This window comes from Thalassophryne amazonica, chromosome 2 (assembly GCF_902500255.1).
Source record: "Thalassophryne amazonica chromosome 2, fThaAma1.1, whole genome shotgun sequence".
NCBI lineage: Eukaryota > Metazoa > Chordata > Actinopteri > Batrachoidiformes > Batrachoididae > Thalassophryne > Thalassophryne amazonica.
In genome coordinates, this window is record NC_047104.1 from 134,542,937 (window position 1) to 134,567,511 (window position 24,575).

General features: G+C 41.5%; 1 protein-coding gene across 3 annotated transcripts in view; it reads right to left on the reverse strand.

The window, feature by feature from the left end:
- Nucleotides 1-14,059: 14,059 nt before the first annotated feature.
- The window catches only part of znf408 (zinc finger protein 408), a 118,337-nt gene continuing 107,821 nt past the window's right edge, over nucleotides 14,060-24,575 (reverse strand). For all 3 annotated transcript variants that reach the window (XM_034194036.1, XM_034194028.1, XM_034194019.1), the window contains one exon: nucleotides 14,060-14,747. In XM_034194036.1, the coding sequence (XP_034049927.1) occupies nucleotides 14,080-14,747 (668 nt within the window). In that variant the 3' untranslated portion in view covers nucleotides 14,060-14,079. The remainder of the gene's footprint in view (nucleotides 14,748-24,575) is intronic.

The following is a 24,575-nucleotide window of genomic DNA, read 5'->3' on the forward strand; positions in this document are numbered from 1 at the left end:
TCCTCCCCCTGGATGTTCACCGGTGGGTGAAGTGGTGGTTTCCTCTTGAAGTTGATCACCATCTCCTTCGTCTTACTGGTGTTGAGACAGAAGTGGTTGCGCTCACACCAGTCCACGAAGTCTGTGATGACTGACCGGTACTCCAGCTCGTTCCCTTCAGACACACGACCCATAATAGCAGAGTCATCAGAAAACGTCTGGAGATGGCAGCTGTCTGTGTTGTAGGTGAAGTCCGAGGTGCAGAGGGTGAAGAGGAAAGGCGAGAGGACGGTGCCCTGGGGGGCCCCGGTGCTGCACCTTACCGCCTCAGACTGACAGCTGAGCAGCAGCACGCACTGCGGGCAGTCAGTGAGGTAGTCGATGGTCCAGGCGGCGAGATGTCCATCTACACCTGCGTCCTCCAGCTTCCCCCGCAGCAGCGCCGGTCTGATGGTGTTGAAAGCGCTGGAGAAATCAAAGAACATGACTCTCTGACTTTATAAGAAAACAAGCCTGACAATTCTTCGTAACAGGCATCTCCAGTCGATCAATGGGATGTCAGTTGGTGCAGTATGACAGTAAAAATAAAGAGTTGAAACTAGAGATTGATTTTTCAGTTTTAGTATGTTTGACAAACTCCCAATTTTCTTGTTTACCATATAATAAAGCAGTTATAGACTTTTGATTTAGGTGTACCTGTGATTATGCAGACCTGGTCAGGATGGGGTTCATTGGCCTTGGTGAACCCCATCCTGGCCAGGTCCGCATAATCACAGGTACAACTCGTCAAAAGTTCATAGATCTTCCCGGGGGGGCATAAGTGACCCCACACAAGTGTGGATTATACTTGCCACACGGATCAGCCGATCCTTGCAAAATTGTATGAACAAATGTAGGACAAACAGATTGACAAATTCATGGCAGGAAACTTTTTTTCTGATTAAAATTAGAAAAAAGGTGCACAAAAATATATGCCCAGGGTCATAAATGACCCCACTCTGCCACTTGAGGGTTAAGGAAGGAAGCTTGCTGGTGAAGCAATAGGTAATCTTATGCAGTTTGTTTAATAGCTTTAAAGTCCAGCAGAGTTGTCAGTGTCTTGGCGCCTTCCCACACTAGTCTCCTTTCAACTGTATCTGCCGATTGCTTTAAAACTAACTAGATATTTCCAGTAATGGCAGTGGGGAAAAAAAATGGCTGTACTGGATAAGATGGCTGAAATTGCTCCAGATAGCAACTTCAACACTGACTAAAAAATTCCAACTTCTGGTTTCAGCAGAGGTTCTGGAACTCTGCTTTTGAAACATCAGTCATATGATCAACTTGTATCGATCTTTCACCACATTTTGGACATAATTCACCATACAAGAGTGGCACCTATTATTACAGTGTATTTCCTGCTCTACACATATTAAAGTGTCACCACTTGTGGTTGCACAGCGATCCCTGTCTTAAGGTGCCCTGACACTTGGACGACTTTGATCTGTGCACTTGCACACACATCGTCATGATGATCCCACCCTCTGTGTTCCCACCAGGATGGTGTGCTGTGTTCCACTGCCACGCATTGTGCGCTGGACACTGCGTATATAAAATAATTATTTTGTGGTGGATTAATCATTTTCTGTCCAATTTGGCTGTTGAAAATGGTTGTAATCACTTCTGGAATTACAGAGGAGCACTCCAGCTGTTGCTTTTCTCACACATGCGCTTATTGAGGTGAAGAACATATTTGGAGCTGTCTATAAAGGTATTATTTATCATGTTTATATTGTAATAGCTTATTAAAGCAGTTACATGTTCTTTCCTTCTTGTGTGCAGCTGTAAAAGTATGTTTATGATAGATTTAACATCTCATTATAATTGTTCAGATGAGCTGCACTCTGATGCAGTGCGCTAACGCACTCACATGCAGTTTTTTGAATTGTTTGTGTAATGGTCACGTGAAGTTCACGTCATTAGAGATTTTGAACATTTCAAAATTTTCTTTGCGCACTTGCATGAAGCTGCGCACAGTTTACACCTGTTTACAAGTTTGAGACGAGTTTACTCTTAGGCATGGCAGAGGGTATGCAAGTGTGCGGAACAAAATCGTGTAAGCGTCTGGGGACCATCACATGTGTTAACAAGCTGAGACACGCAAATTGATGACTTCCTGTCAGTGCCCCTGCAGGATGTGCAAATTGATGTCCGCCGACAGGACCACCGCGTGGGGGCCGAGCAATTGTCTGTTTTCTGACAAGAATTCCTCGAGGTATCAAGTAGGGGTGAGGTGTATAAAGATTTGTGACTCAAAAAATATACAACTACGATACGAACTACTACGACAAAGCGATTAGGATGTAGAAAGAACGTGACAAATATACTGTGCGCACTTGTGATGCCAAAATGGAGAAATTGTGTCTCCTTTCTCCACCACAACTTCTGCAAACTTTTATTTTACTTTTGCTCTGGCAAAACATGCATTGATGTGGAGTTTCCTTCAAATGCAAAATTTATTTGAGCATGCTGCCTTTCCTGTCAATCTCCTCAGTTTCCTATTAAGCAAGGGTTCAGAAAAATGTTTAAAAGAGAGAGTGAGAAAAAATATAAATAATAGATTAATATCTGTTTCCAAGACAAACTTCTTATGTGTGTCAGAAGTCCAACCGCCTTCATAATGTGATTATCCGTCAGGCTTTTCACAGATGCTGAGACGTATCACCCTGAGGCTCTCCAGCACTCAGCTTCTGCATATCAACAAGTTCAGACAGAACACAGCAAGGAAACAGCATGACATCATACGTTTCAGGCACAACCAGTCCGCCTTCACACGTCTGTCTCTTTGAACGCTATGCTTTCTGGCCATTTAAGCTGCTGTGAGCCAGTAAATTCGCAAATTCAGGTTTTACAATCAACCTAATTTATTCAGCAGTGGATTCATTTTGACTGAGTTGAACATGTAAAGAAGGGATGTTTTTTAATCCAAAGTGTAGAAGCAGTGTAGTTTAACCCAAAATATAAGATAGGTGCACACATTCTTTGCATCTGTACCCATCACTGGGCATATATAGCTGGTATACTCTGTTGCCAGGTCTGTGATTTTACCTCAAAATTGAGCTACTTTTGAAGTATTTTCATGGGTTAAGCAGACCTTTTAACAATGCAAGTTATGCTGCAACAGGGTGAGCCATTTTAGTGCAAAGACACCCAATTTTATACCATGTAAATGTGAATAAATTGTGACATTACAGAGAAAAAGGGTGCAGAAACAGGAAATATTGATGTGGGTGTGCTGGTGAGTACCATGGAACCCCGAGTGTTTACTGTGGCATCAGAACCATGTCTTCCTGTTTGATGTTCTGCAAATGCAATTTACATAATTTATGCGGTTTACATAATTTGCATACATTTACACAATTTGCTTAATTTGAGTACTTTCCATAACTGCATAATTTGCACAATTAAAAGATGCACCAGTTTCAACATTTATAATAATACCCTACCTGGTTAAATAAAGGTTATTGTTGTTATAAATGCTATAACTGATGCATTGCAAATTGCTCGTTCGCGTTCTTCATCTCCATGAAGAACTTGCTAACAGATGGTCAGGTCATTAGCTGGTAAGCTTTCAATCTGTGTGTTTTTTCCAATGCCATTTAGATATTTATAGAGTATGTTCATGTCCGACTTGTTTTTTCTCATCGTGTTTTTAGCTTCCTGGTTTGTAATGAAAATACACGTTGCAGACCAATTGTCACGGTAACTGGTCTGGATATGGGAAAATATGGGAAATTCTTCAGATGAAGCAGATGGTGAAGCAGTGACTTGACTTTTGGCATTTCTTTATTTTGAAATTAAGATTGCCAGAATTTCATTAATGTATTTCTACATTTTTTTTTTATCTTTAAATCAGCAGGATTATGGCAGTGTCAGTAATAATGGGAGACCTGGACAAGCCTGAAGAAGTTATAGGCTTCTGCAGCTGCGACTGGAGAAATTGTCCATCAAGCAAATCTTGCATTTTACATCACCAGTTATATAGCTTCGTAATAAAGTGGTATAGAGGAGGCTTTCTTTAAAATAAGACATGAAAGTTTAGCTACAGTTTGCAAACCTCAAGCAGACCAGACTCAAAGGGGTGACCCACTGCTTAGGCCATTCTAACAGTTACATGGTTTTTACAAAGCTTCACAGAAGCATCAGCACCACAGGCACGTCCACGCCATCTGTGGGCCTGTCCCGTGACAGGGTCACTTTCACATGAAGTCTGCAACATGCAGCACCTGCCTCAGGTCTGCCACCTCACAGTCCATCCCGGCCCTTCAGTTCAAAACAATCTGTTGTTTGTACCTCGGACAGAGAGAAAAACAGCAGAATCAGTCAGCCGGGAAAAAACTACACCTAAGGTATAATTCACCAGCAGTAAATCAACAGGAAAACAGAGAAATTACTAAGGTGATCGATGGCTGCTAGTACTAAGCTTCACTCACAGACCCAAAATTTAGATAAAGTTGAGGCCGAGACCTGTTCCATTGCCTGTGTGATAGCCATACGAGAGGGAGAATAGATGCATCTTAAGTGTAGACTTGAAAGTCTCCATAGAATCTTTTTATTTTTAGTTTTTTTGATACAGGGCGATCATTCCACAAAGCAGGTGCACGATAAGAGAAAGCTCAAAGTATCAAAGACATGCACTACTCAGCATCCAAGCCTCACAACCATACAATAAAACAGGAAGCATCAGGAAAGACTGAGACCATCGTGCTCCTGCAAAGATATCAGTATCACCAAATACCTCTGCCCAGGGACTTCATAACTCTATAAGCTGTTCCCAGACACCTCTTGATCTCAAACGCCAACGACCCAGAGGCAGGACTGTCACAGCTGACAACTTTAACATCTTCATCACTTACAGGTACACTTATGATGGTCGAGCCCAGGATGCCATTGGAAGCCTGGATCTTTATTTGTTTGTTTACAAAGTCAGAGCTAATGAGGTCACTGCAGATATTTATTATGTAACCAGAGTTTTACATGTCAGTTCAAAAAAAAGCTCAGTTTTTTTATGCAAAGGGTTTGAAACAGTGTCTGTCTCAATTAGATAATTTGTATTAGATGTTTAGGTTATTTCTACATGTCAAGGTTCTATTATGCTTCTATGAGTATAAAGGTCATTCGAGTAGAAAGACTTGAAAAAATATGTTGCAGTATTAATACATCGGTGTTGCCTCATTCCTCTGTTGCAAGACTAATTTCACTATTTCTCCATGACTGTCATCCACAAAATCTTATGTTATCTGTTCACTTGATTTTGTTGAAATATCAATATGAAAGTGCGTTTCAGTAAAACTGTCTCCCGGAATTTTAATGTGTGACAGAATTATTTAAATGTTTGTGTATTTTATTCATACACTTGACAAGAATTGTTGCAGCAGAAACACCAGGCACAGAACACAAGAATCATAACAGATACATTTGGCTGTTGACAGGCTGAACATTAAAACTGGAGCGGATGTCAAACTGGTTGCTCAAACGTGATAATTCCTTTGTTTCCAGTAAATTAGTAAGTAAAGTTTATTTGTATACCACCTTTTAACATAAAATCACAAAGTGCTTTCCAGGAATTTAAGAAACACAGAATTAAAAATGCAGAAACTAAAAGCATCAATAACATTAAACTAGTTAAAAGCAACAATGTAGAAATAGGTCATGTCATGGTAATTTTGGGCTTTTGATGATGGCCTTGAACTGTTCTTGTCAGGGTGGAATGATCATACAGCATACATTCTTCATAATTTAAAAAAAAACAAGAATTTATTTGTGTTTTCTAATGCACACTGAGTCAAACGTATACATACAGGCTCAAATATGTACATACACGCCTCACTAATATTTCATTAAATGTCCCTTAGTAAGGTGAACCGAGACCACGTGCTTTGCTATCAACAAGCTTCTGGTATAATTCTGGCTGGATATTTCACCATTCTTCTTGGCAGAGTTGGTAGACTTCATTTAAGGGTGATTCTTAGACTACGCGCACTTATGTCCTTTGATCATATTGTATGAAAAACAGAAAAAAAGGGGAAATTTCACACTTTTATAGTTATCTTTACAATGAAAGTGTGTTAAGAAATTTGTTCTAGTAGTCTATGATTACTTTTTCACCTTTTTTCAGCATCATTATATGCAAATATTGCCGTTTTGTACTTGTTCCACACCCAGACTTTTGATCTTCAATGATAAAAATGAATGGTAAACGTTTTTTCTAATGTTTTAAAATATCTCTGAATAAAATATCAGTAAAATAATCAAAACATAATTGGGGTATTCAATGTCATACAACTGTTGTGATTTTTTTTAAACAAAATGTAGTTGTCCCACACTATTGCCGTAATTTCCACCACAACACTGTAATGTCCCTTTAAACAGTTTGTATGAAAGATTGTTTGGATAGTTTCTATGGAGATAAACAGTGACATCAGAGCACATGTATATAGTGCCAAATCACAACAAACAGTTGCCCCAAGGCGCTTTATATTGTAAGGCAATGGTGTGGTGGAAATTACATTTACAAGGCCAATAGTGCCCGTAGTTAAAGAATCACCCATAAAATGGTTGGTTTCCTGGGACGGACTCAGTTTTCAGCGTAGCCCACAAATGTTCAATAGTGTTGAGGTTGGGACTTTGAAAAGGCAATTACAAATCCCTGGATTATCCAACCCAAAACCAGTTTTGATGTGTGTTTGGGATCATGGTCCTGTTGGAACACCCAATTGTCAACCATCTAGTTGTTGAACTGACATGACTTTGAAGAATTTAGAAGTTGTCTTCCTTCTTTGTTATTCCACTTTGCGCAATGCACCAATACCACTGGCAGCAAAACAGCCTCAGAGCATGATGCTACCATCACAAGCTTGACACTAGGTACAGTGTTCTTAGGTTTGAAAACCTCACCTTTACTGCTCCAAACATACCTTGTGGTCAAATAGTTCAATCTTTGTCTCTTTTGAACATAAAACCTTTCTCCAGAAGGCATTTGGCTTGTCCATGTGAGCAACTGCACATTTCAGTCTAGCTTGAAGGTGTTGATTTTAGAAGGGACTTGTTTCTTGATTGGCATCCTCTCAGTCCATCCAATCCAATCCACTTTATTTATATAGCACATTTAACAACAAAAACGTTCCAAAGTGCTGCACATACAGTAGAATCACGATAGATAAAACCCCAATAGTGAAGAAATAAATTAAAAACTTCCTCCACTGTGGATGGTGACACTAGTCTTCCAGCAGTTTCCAGTTCATGGGAGGCCTGAGCCTTGGTGGTTCCTGTGTTGTTCTTGAACACCCTAATCCATTTCCTCTCATCTGAGGGTGACAGGTTGGGTCTTCTTCCAGACCTTGGAAAAGTGGTGACACATCTGACTAACTCATACTTACAATTGTTTGAACTGATGATCTTGGAATCTGTAGTTGCTTAGAAATGGCTCCTGGAGATCTTCCCAATGTGTTTAAATCTACAGTTCTCCTTCTTATCCCTTCCTGAGTTCTTTGGACTTTCTTATTGTTCTAAGTGTTGGTCAGTCCAATGAGTGCTGTCAAACACATCCTTTTTATGCTGGCAAAGAGAAACTACCAGTTGTATTCAATCACAATCACTAATGAGGAGTTAATAGGCCTTGTCATGTTAAGACATCGTAGACCGACTGTTTACAAAATCTTAAAAGGCTTGGCTCCCACCTGTTTGTGCAAGTTTGTCTGTTACCGTGGCTTTCTAAGGTCCACTAGAATAGCTTCCATACATGACTGCATTCTACCCTTTCCCTACTCAGCATTTGGGCAGGCAGCCTTTTCTGTTAAAGTGGTCACACAATGGAACATTATTCCAGACAACATTAAAAAAATGTGATTCGTTTGGAGAATTTAAAGATAATATCAAAAAACATTTAAAAGTCTCACAACAACGCACTCACTAATATGTTAGTGCTCCAGATTGGGCTATTAGTAAAAAAAAAAAAAAAGTAGAAAAGGGGGTGTTCACAATAATAGTAGTGTGGCATTCAGTCAGTGAGTTCGTCAATTTTGTGGAACAAACAGGTGTGAATCAGGTGTCCCCTATGTAAGGATGAAGCCAGCACCTGCTGAACATGCTTTTCTCTTTGAAAGCCTGAGGAAAATGGGACGTTCAAGACATTGTTCAGAAGAACAGCGTAGTTTGATTAAAAAGTTGATTGGAGAGAGGAAAACTTATACGCAGGTGCAAAAAATGATAGGCTGTTCATCTACAATGATCTCCAATGCTTTAAAATGGACAAAAAAAAAACAGAGACGCATGGAAGAAAATGGAAAACAACCATCAAAATGGATAGAAGAATAACCAGTATGGCAAAGGCTCACCCATTGATCAGCTCCAGGATGATCAAAGACAGTCTGGAGTTACCTGTAAGTGCTGTGACAGTTAGAAGACACCTGTGTGAAGCTAATTTATTTGCAAGAATCCCCTGCAAAGTCCCTCTGTTAAATAAAAGACGTGCAGAAGAGGTTACAATTTGCCAAAGAACACATCAACTGGCCTAAAGAGAAATGGAGGAATATTTTGTGGACTGATGAGAGTAAAATTGTTCTTTTTGAGTCCAAGGGCCGCAGATAGTTTGTGAGACGACCCCCAAACTCTGAATTCAAGCCACAGTTCACAGTGAAGACAGTGAAGCATGGTGGCACAAGCATCATGATATGGGCATGTTTCTCCTACTATGGTGTTGGGCCTATCGCATACCAGGTATCATGGATCAGTTTGGATATGTCAAAATACTTGAAGAGGTCATGTTGCCTTATGCTGAAGAGGACATGCCCTTGAAATGGGTGTTTCAACAAGACAATGACCCCAAGCACACTAGTAAACGAGCAAAATCTTGGTTCCCAGATTTAGTGATTCACAGGATTGCTAAAAAAGCAGTTTGAACATAATAGTTTTGAGTTTGTAGCATCAACAGCAGATGCTACTACACTCAACAAAAATATAAACACTTTTGGTTTTGCTCCCATTTTGTATGAGATTAACTCAAAGATCTAAAACTTTTTCCACATACACAATATCACCATTTCCCTCAAATATTGTTCACAAACCAGTCTAAATCTGTGATAGTGAGCACTTCTCCTTTGCTGAGATAATCCATCCCACCTCACAGGTGTGCCATACCAAGATGCTGATTAGACACCATGATTAGTGCACAGGTGTGCCTTAGACTGTCCACAATAAAAGGCCACTCTGAAAGGTGCAGTTTTGTTTTATTGGGGGCGGGGGGGATACCAGTCAGTATCTGGTGTGACCACCATTTGCCTCATGCAGTGCAACACATCTCCTTCGCATAGAGTTGATCAGGTTGTCAATTGTGGCCTGTGGAATGTTGGTCCACTCATCTTCAATGGCTGTGCGAAGTTGCTGGATATTGGCAGGAACTGGTACACGCTGTCGTATACACCGGAGAGTATGCCGGCCATGCAAGAACTGGGACATTTTCAGCTTCCAAGAATTGTGTACAGATCCTTGCAACATGGGGCCGTGCATTATCCTGCTGCAACATGAGGTGATGTTCTTGGATGTATGGCACAACAATGGGCCTCAGGATCTCGTCACGGTATCTCTGTGCATTCAAAATGCCATCAATAAAATGCACCTGTGTTCTTCGTCCATAACAGACGCCTGCCCATACCATAACCCCACCGCCACCATGGGCCACTCGATTCACAACATTGACATCAGAAAACCGCTCACCCACACGCCACACACGCTGTCTGCCATCTGCCCTGAACAGTGTGAACCAGGATTCATCCGTGAAGAGAAGACCTCTCCAACGTGCCAAACGCCAGCGAATGTGAGCATTTGCCCACTCAAGTCGGTTACGACGACGAACTGGAGTCAGGTCGAGACCTCGATGAGGACGACGAGCATGCAGATGAGCTTCCCTGAGACGGTTTCTGACAGTTTGTGCAGAAATTCTTTGGTTATGCAAACCGATTGTTTCAGCAGCTGTCCGAGTCGCTGGTCTCAGACGATCTTGGAGGTGAACATGCTGGATGTGGAGGTCCTGGGCTGGTGTGGTTATACGTGGTCTGCGGTTGTGAGGCTGGTTGGATGTACTGCCAAATTCTCTGAAACGCCTTTGGAGACGGCTTATGGTAGAGAAATGAACATTCAATACACGAGCAACAGCTCTGGTTGACATTCCTGCTGTCAGCATGCCAATTGCACGCTCCCTCAAATCTTGCGACATCTGTGGCATTGTGCTGTGTGATAAAACTGCACCTTTCAGAGTGGCCTTTTATTGTGGGCAGTCTAAGGCACACCTGTGCACTAATCATGGTGTCTAATCAGCATCTTGATATTGCACACCTGTGAGGTGGGATGGATTATCTCAGCAAAGGAGAAGTGCTCACTATCACAGATTTAGACTGGTTTGTGAACAATATTTGAGGGAAATGGTGATATTGTGTATGTGGAAAAAGTTTTAGATCTTTGAGTTCATCTCATACAAAATGGGAGCAAAACCAAAAGTGTTGCGTTTATATTTTTGTTGAGTATATTATTGTGAACACCCCCTTTTCTACTTTTTTTTTTTTTTTACTAATAGCCAAATTTCATAGCCTTAAGAGTGTGCATATCATGAATGCTTGGTCTTGTTGGATTTGTGAGAATCTACTGATACCTTGTTTCCCATGTAACAATAAGAAATATACTCAAAACCTGGATCTTTTTAGTCACATAGCACTACTATTATTCTGAACACTACTGTAGATAATGGTGACTGTTGCATTTCTGGCCTATTTTGGCACATAATGTAAAAATATTCCTGGCATTTATGATAAATGTTTTTTAATGACAGCAGGACAGAATGAAATAGAAAGAGCCATTCAACGGTGCATTCCTTCTGTTTATTTTGCAGATGTACTGCTTCCACCATTGCGTATTCAGCATGCAGTGATCAGTGCAGATACAAATCAAAGAGGGCATGCACGAAAGGAGAATTCCACTCTGTAAATTATTACATTCTCCTTTCATGCATGTCCACATTGATTCAAAATGAAAATGATGCCAAGAGGCAGGAAATGAGGATTTGCTGTACTTTAAATGATTCTACATGAATGTCCTTTTAGGCATGAATGTTAGACAGAACAAACTTCACGCCTTGTAGGAGGATAAAACCAGAATGTAAAGCAACTAAAAATGTCATTGGGTTTCAGGGACATGGCATTAGTGACATGAAATTTGGGGTTCCACAGGGGTCTGTCTTAGGCCCCCTGCATTTCTCCCTTTATATAGCACCCCTTGGGCACATATTGCGGTGTTTTGGGATTACCATTCACTGCTATGCTGATGATACTCAGTTATACATGCCAATAACTGCTGGTAATCTCGTTCACATAAAATCCTTAGAAGATTGCCTTGCATCAGTGAGAAGTTGGATATCTAGAAACTTCCTACTTTTAAACTCTGATAAGACTGAAATTATGGTTCTTGGTCCAGTGAGACATCAATGTCAATTCCAATGTCAATTTTATTTATATAGCACATTTACAACAACAGCAGCTGCCCAAAGTGCTTCACAGTAAAAACAATATCAAAAGCCATACCACAAAAAACAGAGCATTAAAATTCCAAAATATACAAATACACATAAGACCAGACACACAGAGCTTAAACTGTATTAAAATTTAAGCCAAAGCATAAAAATGAGTCTTAAGAACAGATTTAAAAGACTCTAGAGATGGAGCAGCTCTGATGTGCAAAGGCAAACTGTTCCAAAGTTTAGGCGCAGCCACCGAAAAAGCCTGATCACCTCGAGTTTTTAATCGAGATCTGGGCACATTTATTAAAAGCTGGCTTACTGACCTCACTGATCTGAACGGAACATAAGGAGTCAAAAGCTCAGAGAGGTATTTGGGAGCCAAACCATTTAAACACTCGAACACAAGCAACAGAATCTTAAAGTCAATCCTAAATGTGACGGGGAGCCAATGGAGCGAGGCTAACACAGGGGTGATATGCTCTCACTTCCTTGTCCCTGTGAGCAGTCGTGCAGCAGCATTCTGGACCTGCTGCAGAAGTTTTAGAGACGACTGGTCCAGTCCACGGTAGAGTGAGTTACAATAATCTAGACGGGATGTTATAAACAAATGAATAACTCGCTCAAAATCACACGCTGGGAGGTAAGCCTTCACTTTTCTCAAGATTCTGAGTTGGTGGAAACTGGCCTTTACCACAGAATTAATTTACTTGTCCATTTTGAAGGAGCTGTCAAAAATGACCCCCAGATTTCTGACAGAATCATGCACACAGGAAGACAAAGGACCAAGCACATCATATGAACCAGATGACCATGCAGGGCCAAAACCAACTATTTCAGTTTTTTTCTCATTGAGAATTAGAAGGTTTTGGGCCAACCAAGTTTTCACTTCCTGCAGACAATTTACCAAATTGGTAAAAGAATTTGATGGAAGCTTAAGTGGGAGATAGATTTGCAGGTCATCGGCATAAAAATGAAAGGCCAAGTTGTATTTTCTGAATATGGTGCCAAGTGGCAGCATACAGTGAAAAAAGGGCGGGACCCAAAACAGAGCCTTGTGGAACACCATATTTAAAGGTGCTGAGCTGGTCTGGTGTGGCCCAAGGTGCTCAGAGAAACTACGGTCTCTAAGATAAGATCTGAACCACTCCAGTGCTATGCTTTTAAAACCTGCATAATGCTCCAGACGGGACAATAAAATAGTGATCAACCGTGTCAACATCGGCATCAATTTTACCAGTTAACGCTTAGCCTAGGCTTGTGTCATACATCACACTGACAAATTGAGGAACTTTGGGGTAATTTTTGATCTTACATTGTCCTTTGACCTCCACATTAGAAATATTATGAGGACTGCTTTCATCCACCTACGAAATATAGTGAACATTCATCCCATCCTGTCTATGGCTGATGCTGAGACCCTGATTCATGTGTTTATCTCTTCTAGATTGGACTACTGCAATGTTCTATTTTCTGGTTTACCGCAGTCCAGCATTAGGGCTCTCCAATTGGTTCAAAATACTGCAGCCAGGCTTTTGACACGAAGCAGAAAGTTCGACCACATTACACCCATTTTGGTATCCCTTCACTGGCTTCCTGTCCCAGTGAGATCAGATTTTAAGGTTCTGCTACTAGTCTATAAAATTGTTCACGGACTGGCACCTCCCTAGCTAGCTGACCTAAACCTTGCATACCGGCCCGGGCTTTGCATTCTCAGGATGCAAGACTACTTTGTGTCCATAGGGTGAATAAGAAATCTGCAGGTCATAGAGCTTTCTCTTAACATGCCCCTGTTCTGTGGAACGATCTCCCTGCGTCAATAAAGCAGTCAGATTCTGTGCAGACTTTCAAGTCCAGACTTAAGATGCACTTATTTTCCCTTTCGTATGGCTAGCATACTGGTATACTTTAGTTTTACGCTTTTTACTCTTTTAATTCATTTTATTAGGAAACGAAGCATGTCGTGGCCTCAACTTTACCTAAATTCTGGGTCTTTTAGTGAAGCGTAGGGTTAGTGGCCGGCAATCACCTTAGTATTTCCTGTTTTACTTGTTGTTTAATGCTGGCAAATTATACTGTATTTCTTGTCTTTCTGATGCGTGATTGTTTTTTTTTTTTTTTATCTCTGTTTAAGGTGCAGCTCCATCCAGAGATGGGAGCTGTATTTGTGCTGGAGACCCTCCTGTCCTGTGCACCAACAGCATTTCCTGTATATTAATTTTGTGAATTGTTTCTGTGAATTGTTCTGTAATTTATGTCTGTAGCATGGCCCAAGCAGAGGGTCACCCCTTTGAGTCTGGTCTGCTTGAGGTTTCTTCCTCAGAGGGAGTTTCCCTTACCACTGTTGCTCTGGGGGTTAGTAAGGTTAGACCTTACTTGTGTGAAGCACCTTGAGGCAACTCTGTGATTTGGCGCTGTATAAATGAAAATAAACTGAAAAACTGAAATGGCATTCGGTGCTAATAACAAGTGATGAGTTCACATCTGATCTGCAGAAGCTGTTGGAATGCCTCAAAGGTTGTGTTTTGGACACAGGGGCTCAGGCAAACATCTGTCAGTTAAGCTGTGTTTATCTCCACAGTCTGAGCCACAGAGCAGAGCCCACTCTCCTCCTGTAAGATCAGCAGCTCCCCAACTGTCGCTTGTCCCTGGACCACAATGCATTGTTCTCCGCTTTCTGATATCATCACCTCCACCAGGTCCTGCTCGGCTCCACCGTGAAGCATGCTCTCAGAGGTGAGGAGAAGAGGGGCGGAGCTTGGTGTAGTCATGCTATCATTATTCATGTACACCACAGCTTCCTGGATGTGGCCTGGTGCCTCCTTCTCAACAATGTCTCTTGCTTCGTTTGTCCCTGTGACCTCACCCTTTTGAACGCTCCCCACGATCTGCAGCACCTCATCTACACTGACCTCTACAGGTTTATCTCCATTTTCATGTCCTCCCCTCTGCTCTCCTTTGACTGCCTCCTTCACTCCTGATGTTTGAGGGAGCCTGCTCTTCTTTGGTCTGCCCCTGATCGGCCTTGGATGATTCGATCCTAAAGCCGATAGCTGTCCTTGCCCTCCTTCCTTCTCAAGAGTTCCTCCCTCTGTCTTATGCTGAGCTTGGTGCCTCAGCAGACTTTGTCTCCCAGTGTATGAAGCACCGCAGTGGCAACTGTATGGTTTCTCTTTCAGATGAGATGACTTGATGTGCCTCCTCAGTTTGGTGGACAAGATATAGCCTGAAAAATACAAAAACAAATCAGTTAATTTAAAAAGATGAAGTGACACTCCAAGAATGATACAGACAACTCACTAGCGGTTGCACAGACTGGTCAATCAGATGACTATAATGCTTTGCAATGATGCTTTAACCTTGATGTCAACTAGTGACTGATCACTGATTATGGAACATCATTTGCCACGCTCTCTTATCAGCCATGATTGGTTAGCCCCCCCAACACACACACACACACACACACACACACACACACACACACACACACACACACACACACACACACACACACACACACACACACACACACACACACACACACACACACACACACACACACACACACACACACACACACACACACACACACACTCCAAGAGACCTCCCACAAAACTGGAATGATACATACAAGAGAAGGGGTTGGACCAGCAATGCTGGGGACTGATTGAAAACTACCAGACCCTGTCTGCTTCTCTGTACAAGTGTACAGTCACCTTGTAGTATTAAACATAAGCAGGATATGGATGCATAAACCAAAAATGCTGTTCAATTCATTATTATACAGTGCACGATGCATGTACGACAAAAATTATGTGCTCCTAAAGCAAGTGCAACCCTAACAAATAAATAAGTGAATCTGCAAAATGATTAAGCTAAGAAATAAAAAGATTTTAAAAAGTGATTAAAAAAATAAGTAAGGTGAAAGCAAGATTTTGATTAAAGTTAGTGATGACAAAAGACCTCTTGGGTGCTTCTGGAGGACTGTGAGGCACCTCAGGAGAGGAAAACAAGGAAACATTTAAGCTGTATACAGTAAGGATGAGACTGTGGCCCTCAATTGAGGAGGTAATCGGGAGCTGGAAGGAGCACTCTGAGGAACTCCTGCATATAGGAGCACCCTCTGTAGTAGAGGCAGAGCTGGAAGCTGGTGGGGGATCATCATCAGTTTCCCTGGTGGAAGTCAATGAGGTAGTCAAACAACTCCACAGTGGCAAGGCCCCGGAGGTTGATGAGATCCATCCAGAAACGCTGGAGGCTCTGCATATAGAGGGTCTGTCTTGGATGAGGCGTCTATCGCTCCTCATTAACTTCTTGTAGGGCAGCGCATGTGACGGTTCTCTGGCATGGACTTCACCAGCTTCGCCGGTTTGTAAACTGTAAACTTTGTCCCTCATGTAAAGGAAATAATAATAATAATAATCATCGTCATCATAATATTGTCCATTTGCTGTTGTGGGACTGACTGCATGGCTCCAAATGCTTTTAAATCAAATGACACCTCCAAACATTGTAATACAGACAACAAACTACAACGACCAAAAACATTTTCCCCCAAAATGAGACGTCCTGTTTATTATGAATTGCATCGATCTTGACGTGCAGCTGTCTGCGAGACCAGAGCTCAGGCACTGTCAACAAATTACGATGGTGAAAGCAAAAGCTTTGATAAAAACTCAATCACATTTCTGGTCTGTAGTGCCACCAAGCTCACATGCCATATCAATGAGTTCCTTCTGATTGTACTACAGCACTAACATTGGAAAATGATACTATAATATAACTTCAGGTATTTTTACTGTAATAAATTTGAATAAAATCTCAGTAACTTTTTATTTATATCTTGTAGTGCAACCAAACTCACATGACACACCAATGAACTCCCTGTGGTTGTACTACAGCACCTAGATGGGAAAAATAAACTTTTATATAATTTTTGGGATTTTGTTATTCCAGTAAATATGAAAAAATCTCAAACGTTTTATTTATTGCTTGTATTGCAACCAAACTCACATCACACATCAATGAACTCCCTCTGGTTGTACTTGAGAAAAAAAAATGTTTTGGTCGGTTGTAGTTTGTAGTCCTAGCAGTTAGTAATTCTTTAAAATTCACTAGAATGTATCATTTAGGGTCTATATTTTCAAAATGTTCACAGGGGAGGCCCCCCAGACCACCCCTGTGGAGAGTTTCCACCCCTCACAACCCCTGCCACTGGGCTTTGGACCTAAAATTTTCAACACCGATTTTTTTTTTTTTTTGGACACCCAAAAGTTCAATTTCTGCCTAAAACTATGACATGACACTTAACTAAACTGACTTAACCAATTGAACTACAAAAACACAATTCAAATTTCAAATTTATTAATTTATATAACGCCAATTCACAACGAACTCGTCTCAAGGCGCTTCACACAACATAAAACAACAAAAAAACTGAATTAAAAATTTAAAACAATAAAAAGATGACCATAAAAGAATACAAGAATAAAAACACATCATAACACTAATGATAAAACAGGGAAAACAAAAGAGTCTTTAAACCTGACTTAAAAGTCTCTACAGTATCAGACTGCTGAATGTGTGCCGGGAGATCTGTGGAACGAGCTGGGGCACGGTAGGAGAAAGCTCTGTGACCGGCAGACTTTTTATTCACCTTGGGAACACACAGAAGTCCTGCACCCTGAGAACGCAGGGCCCGAGATGGTACATAGGGGCTTACCAGGTCAGCCAGATAGGGAGGTGCAAGTCCATGAACAATTTTATGAACTAATAACAGTACTTTAAAATCCGATCTTGCAGCAACTGGAAGCCAGTGCAGGGATGCCAAAATGGGTGTAATGTGGTCAAACTTTCTGCTTTGTGTCAAAAGTCTGGCAGCAGCGTTTTGAACCAGTTGAAGACCCCTAATCCTGGACTGTGGTAAGCCAGAAAACAGAGCATTACAATAGTCCAATCTAGAAGAGACAAATGTATGAATCAAAGTCTCAGCATCAGCCACAGACAGGATAGGACGAATCTTCACTATATTTCGCAAATGGAAGAAAGCAGTCCTCGTAATGTCTCTAATGTGGAGATCAAAGGAAAACATAGAATCAAAAATTACTCCAAGGTTCCTCACTTTATCCATATGATGTATAACACACAAACCTAAGCTAAGTGCTAGCTGATCAAATTGATGCAGAAACCTCGCTGGATCAAGAACCATAACTTCACAATAAATCAATAACAATAACAACACTGTCAAACTAATATGAATCACAATAACATTTAAAACCCTGAACTCCCATGGTGCATTGCAGCACAACATTCACTGTTCACTGCTGTTAGCTAAGGGCCCTGTCCCACTGGCGTTTAGGAGGATTTGTGTATGGATTGCACACAAAATTGGCCCATATTTGCCAAACATCTGCAATATCCGTGTAACATGCATCGCGCAACACGTGCACGATGCATTCGTAATACAACCATAATACTGCCGTGATAATCTCAATGTGTCGGATCAGTTTCCTCACCATGATTGTTCATCATATATTCGCTATATATTATTAATATATCCGTAATTCATACTGGGACATCTGTCATTTTTGGCCATTTTTGTTGCGGACGACAACGAACGCCCGCAATTTGTACACTCAATTCATGCGCAATTAATCCTCTCCCCAGTGGGACAGGGCCCTAACATTGCTAATATAGTCCTATAAGCTTTCCGCTTTTGCAGCGTTCAACCTTGATCCAAAATACATAAGCATACCAAACAGCAAATCTTCAACATGAGCCTCAGCCTGGGGGTGGTCCCCACCCTGTGGAAGACCTCCTGTGTGGTATTGGTTCCCAAAACACCGCACGCCAAGGAACCAGCCCACTACAGACCAGTTGCCCTGACCTCTCACCTCATGAAGACCATGGAACGGCTCGTCATGTCTCACCTCTGCACTGTGGTGAGCGACATCCTGGACCCACTGCAGTTCGCCTACAGGCCCAACATCGGGGTAGATGACGCTGCCATCTACCTGCTGCAACGAGTGCTCACCCACCTAGAGACCGGCGGGAGCGCTGTGAGAGTCAAGGTCTGTGATTTCTCCAACGCTTTCAACACCATCAGACCGGCGCTGCTGCGGGGGGAGCTGGAGGACGCAGGTGTGGATGGGCATCTCGCAGCCTGGACCATCGACTACCTCACTGACCGCCTGCAGTATGTGCGGCTGCGCGGCTGACAGTCTGAGGTGGTAAGGTGCAGCACCGGGGCCCCCCAGGGCAACGTCCTCTCGCCTTTCCTCTTCACCCTCTGCACCTCGGACTTCACCTACAACACGGACAGCTGCCACCTCCAGAAGTTCTCTGATGACCATTGTGGGTCGCGTGTCTGAGGGGAACGAGCTGGAGTACCGGTCGGTCATCACAGACTTCGTGGACTGGTGTGAGCGCAACCACTTGTCTCTCAACACCAGTAAGATGAAGGAGATGGTGATCGACTTCAGGAAGAAACCACCACCTCACCCACCGGTGAACATCCAGGGGGAGGACATAGAGACTGTGGACAGTTTCAAATACCTGGGTGTTCACCTCAACAGCAAATTGGACTGGACTCACAACACCGACGCCCTGTACAAAAAAGGTCAGAGTCGCCTCCACCTCCTGAGGAGACTGAGATGCTTTGGAGTGAGCAGGCCTCTGCTTAAGACCTTCTACGACTCTGTTGTAGCCTCTGCTCTCCTGCAGAGGCTAGTCCAGCTCTGTCCTGGGCTGTCCTCTGGACTCTCTGGAGGAGGTGGCTGAGAGGAGGGTGTTAGTCAAGTTCAAATCCATCATGGACAACTCCTCTCACCCTCTGCACCGGACTGTAGTGGAGCTGAACAGCTCATTCAGTGACAGGCTGAGGCACCCTCAGTGCAAGAAGGAACGATACAGCTGGTTGGTAGGTGTTCAAATACTTATTTGCAGCAGTAACATACAAATAAATTATTTAAAAAAATCATACATTGTGATTTTCGGATTTTTTTTTTTTTGCACCTAAGATGAAAATTTCAGACCCCTCCATGATTTCTAAGTGGGAGAACTTGCAAAATCGCATGGTGTTCAAATACTTATTTTCCTCACTGTGTGTGTGTGTGTGTATATATATATATATATATATATATATATATATATATATATACATACAACCCCTGGCAAAAATTATGGAATCACCGGCCTCGGAGGATGTTCATTCAGTTGTTTAATTTTGTAGAAAAAAAGCAGATCACAAACATGACACAAAACCAAAGTCATTTCAAATGGCAACTTTCTGGCTTTAAGAAACACTATAAGAAATCAGGAAAAAAAATTGTGGCAGTCAGTAATGGTTACTTTTTTAGACCAAGCAGAGGGAAAAAAATATGGACTCACTCAATTCTGAGGAATAAATTATGGAATCACCCTGTAAATTTTCATCCTCAAAACTAACACCTGCATCAAATCAGATCTGCTCGTTAGTCTGCATCTAAAAAGGAGTGATCACACCTTGGAGAGCTGTGGCACCAACTGGATTGACATGAATCATGGCTCCAACACGAGAGATGTCAATTGAAACAAAGGAGAGGATTATCAAACTCTTAAAAGAGGGTAAATCATCACGCAATATATCATATTCAGTGATGAATCTTGAATCTGCATTGGGCAAGGTGATGATGCTGAAACTTGTTTGGTGCCGTTCCAATGAGATTTATAAAGATGACTGCCTGAAGAGAACATGTAAATTTCCACAGTCATTGATGATATGGGGCTGCATGTCAGGTAAAGGCACTGGGGAGATGGCTGTCATTACATCATCAATAAATGCACAAGTTTACGTTGATATTTTGGACACTTTTCTTATCCAATCAACTGAAAGGATGTTTGGGAGCGTTCTTTTGTTTCTCATGATTCCATAATTTTTTCCTCAGAATTGAGTGATTCCATATTTTTTTTCCTCTGCTTGGTCTAAAAAAGTAACCGTTACTGACTGCCACAATTTTTTTTCCTGATTTCTTATAGTGTTTCTCAAAGCCAGAAAGTTGCCATTTGAAATGTCTTTAGTTTTGTCATGTCTGTGATCTGTTTTTTTTCTACAAAATTAAACAACTGAATGAACATCCTCTGAGGCCAGTGATTCCATCATTTTTGCCAGGGGTTGTATATGCATGTGTGTGTGTGTGTGTGTGTGTGTGTGTGTGTGTGTGTGTGTGTGTGTGTGTGTGTGTGTGTGTGTGTGTGTGTGTAGAGGGAGGTAGTTTCATGACAGGTAGCTTGGGGGTAGGTATTAAAACATTAGGACTATTCTATTTCCTCAGTAGCCATCAAGCTACCAATAGCTGCTAATGATGCTAACATAATAAATAAAATAAGAAAATGACTTAAAAATTACTTAACTGAAATACTGGAGCACAGACATCTTAGCTGAGCTGTTAGGACAATTAAGCAAACATCAATCAATATTCTTACAGATATTTGTAAAAGAACTCTCAGAATGGACAGACACGGTTGGTCCACAAGAGCTAGCAGCCACTGCTCGCGGCCTTTGGTAGCGGAACTCTGACTTGGCTCAGTAGCACACATTACCTGTCTCTCAAAGCCATCACATTCCAAATTATAAACAACTTCATGGCCTAAAATATGGCACAAAATATTTCTCCTCTCAAGTTGGGCAAATTAACACGGACTTCTATGGGAATGTGCTCCCTTTTGGAGCCAACCTCAAGGAACTAAGAAGATCTGCTACTTTTTCCTCTTCCAAGTATTTTTGACAGCTGGAGATTGAGGCTTGGTCTTGAGTTGCTACAGCTTTTTTTTTTAAGTGACAGACTGAACACTATCTCACACTGGTGATTTATAGGCATCAATGTAGCCTATAAATCAAATTATTAACAGACAAACTATCACTGTCAGCAGCCCATAGAAATGCTTCACACTCACCAAACCAAGGAATCATTTTGTTCCTTTTTTTGGGGATGGGGGTGATATAACATGTTGAAGTTTAAATATTGTTTTGAACCATAGCAGCAGTGTGGAGACACTGTGGAAGTGACAGACGATCCTGAAACAGACACTAAAAACGCATCTGTTTGGGGAACTGCAGTTGTGATTTCAATTGAAATGACTGTGTGAGTCATTTGGTCTCAACACTGTTGCTGTGGTTTAACACAGTGGAAACGTACACACATGAGGCTGGCCACCAGCCACACATTTTTGGCAGCAAATCAGAGGTTAATTATCCCACTCAATGAACTGAAACATCCCCTCCATCCATGCTGCTTTATATTCTGGGAATGCAGACAGCAATATCAAGCACATTTTCAAGTGTTGTCACATTGCTAACTCCTAAGAAGATGCCGGCCTTAATCCAAATATACCTGTGGCTCGGGAACGTTTGTCTCCCTGCTTGTTTGTTTACAGCTTTAATACATTTCTTTCTTCCTGCTTTTGTGAATTAATGATTGCATCACTGTCTGTGTGATTTGTTTCAATATTTGCTCATTCAATGGTAAAGGTTCTGGACATGTGCAGAGGAGGGACCCAGGGTATATAGGGAGAAGGATGCTGAGGATGGAGCCACCAGGCAGGAGGAGAAGACGGAGACCAAAGAGGAGGTCTATGGATGTGCTGAGGGAGGACATGTAGATGATTGGTGTGACAGAGGAAGATACAGAGGGCAGAGTGAGGTGGAAACAATTGACCTACTTTGGCGGCCCTTAACGGTAGCAGCTGAAAGAAGAAGAATCACAAAGATTCTGATGTTGCATGTCCACCATTATAATCTCGTTAATTCAACTGATTTATACAATATCATAAGGAATCATAATTCATCACAAAGTGCTGTATACAAGTGAGATCTAGATCTTGCCCACCCTATGTGCAAGCACACTGGCGACAGTGGTAAGGAAATACTAACAATTGCGTTGATTTGTTTTATAATTTTTCATGATTTGTATTTTCACTGGAAGAAAGCACAAGAAGACCACACACGTTGGGATGGGTGCTACTGGCATTCTATCAAGACAGAACAAAAGGCACAGAACAACACTGATAGAACATGGAGAAACTTCTTCCAGGAAAATCCCCAACTGAGACAATCAAGCAGAGTCAGTGCATGCCAATCAGTCATTCAGGTAGGAAATATCTAAATGGTAATAAATGCATTTATGCAGCGCTTTTTTCATCTCATGTCCTGCTGGAGCTGATCCCAGCAGGGCAGGGTACACTTTGAACAGGTTACACTGCAGGGCCACATATAGACAAACAAACTCGGTCACAATCTCATGCACATCTATGATCAAATTAAAGTTTCCAATTGACATGCATGCCTTATTATGTGGGAGGAAGCCGGCGCACCCAGAGGGAACCCATGCAAACATGGAGAGAACATGTAAACGCCACACAGAAAGGACCAGCCGGGCAGCGACCCCAGGACCTTATTGCTGTGAAGCAACAGTGCGAACCACTGATCCACCATGCCACCATCAACTGCATGTCATGCTGATCAGTTCATCACTCATTATTATTTCCTGTTTGTTGTCTTTGCACATTGGACTATAATCTACAAAGTAGTCAGGTTTGCATTCTTCTGAAAAGGCTTAAACATTCTGCAAAATTAGGTCAAAAACATCCAAATCTACACTTATACACACCATTGTGGTTACGAGTTGTGTAACTAGTAACTTGTGTAAGTGTGTATGTTTCACAAAAGCATTAAAAATGAATTTTATAAAAAGAAAAAAATGCAGTCAGTGATTGCACAGAGCCTCACCCCTGCTGATCACTTCCCAGTTTCATCAAAGATGCTTCAGTTGAGCCCGTCAAAATAGCTTGATTAGTTTTGCACTAATAATTGAAACATTTCTGTCCAACAGAGCTGCAAAAATCAGTCATTCCATAATTTCATGCAGATTGCAAGTTATAAGAGGATGTCTTGGAGTTTGTTTTTTTTTTGTTGTTGCTTTGTTTCTTTTTTTTTTTTTTTGATTAGAAAGGTAACAATTTTAACTGATATGCACCAACATAATAACAGCTCAATGCCACTAGATATTGGAAAGCAAGTATGAAGTTATCATAAGGGAGACCAATGAACTCAGCACAGTGGTTTGTGTGTCAGAGAAGTTGATTGATTGATTGATTGATTGACTGATTGATTGATTGATTGATCGATCAATCGATCGATCATTAGACAATCATCTTGCTGGGTATAAACCTTTCACCCACTTAAAAAGCAGTGAACAAAAATCAGTCTTGTAACTTTCCTACTCTATATGGAAATAAAGTAGACATGTAAGGATTAAACAACGAGAATCCGTGTATTATACGGTTTGAATGCACAACGCGGAGTCTAAAACACCACGACGCAAAGTGGAGTGGTGTTACTCCGCGAAGTGCATTCAAACTGTACAACCCCTGGCAAAAATTATGGAATCACCGGCCTCGGAGGATGTTCATTCAGTTGTTTAATTTTGTAGAAAAAAAGCAGATCACAGACATGACACAAAACTAAAGTCATTTCAAATGGCAACTTTCTGGCTTTAAGAAACACTATAAGAAATCAAGAAAAAAAGATTGTGGCAGTCAGTAACGGTTACTTTTTTAGACCAAGCAGAGGGAAAAAATATGGAATCACTCAATTCTGAGGAAAGAATTATGGAATCACCCTGTAAATTTTCATCCCCAAAACTAACACCTGCATCATATCAGATCTGCTCGTTAGTCTGCATTTAAAAAGGAGTGATCACACCTTGGAGAGCTGTTGCACCAAGTGGACTGACATGAATCATGGCTCCAACACGAGAGATGTCAATTGAAACAAAGGAGAGGATTATCAAACTCTTAAAAGAGTAAATCATCACGCAATGTTGCAAAAGATGTTGGTTGTTCACAGTCAGCTGTGTCTAAACTCTGGACCAAATACAAACAACATGGGAAGGTTGTTAAAGGCAAACATACTGGTAGACCAAGGAAGACATCAAAGCGTCAAGACAGAAAACTTAAAGCAATATGTCTCAAAAATCGAAAAATGTACAACAAAACAAATGAGGAACGAATGGGAGGA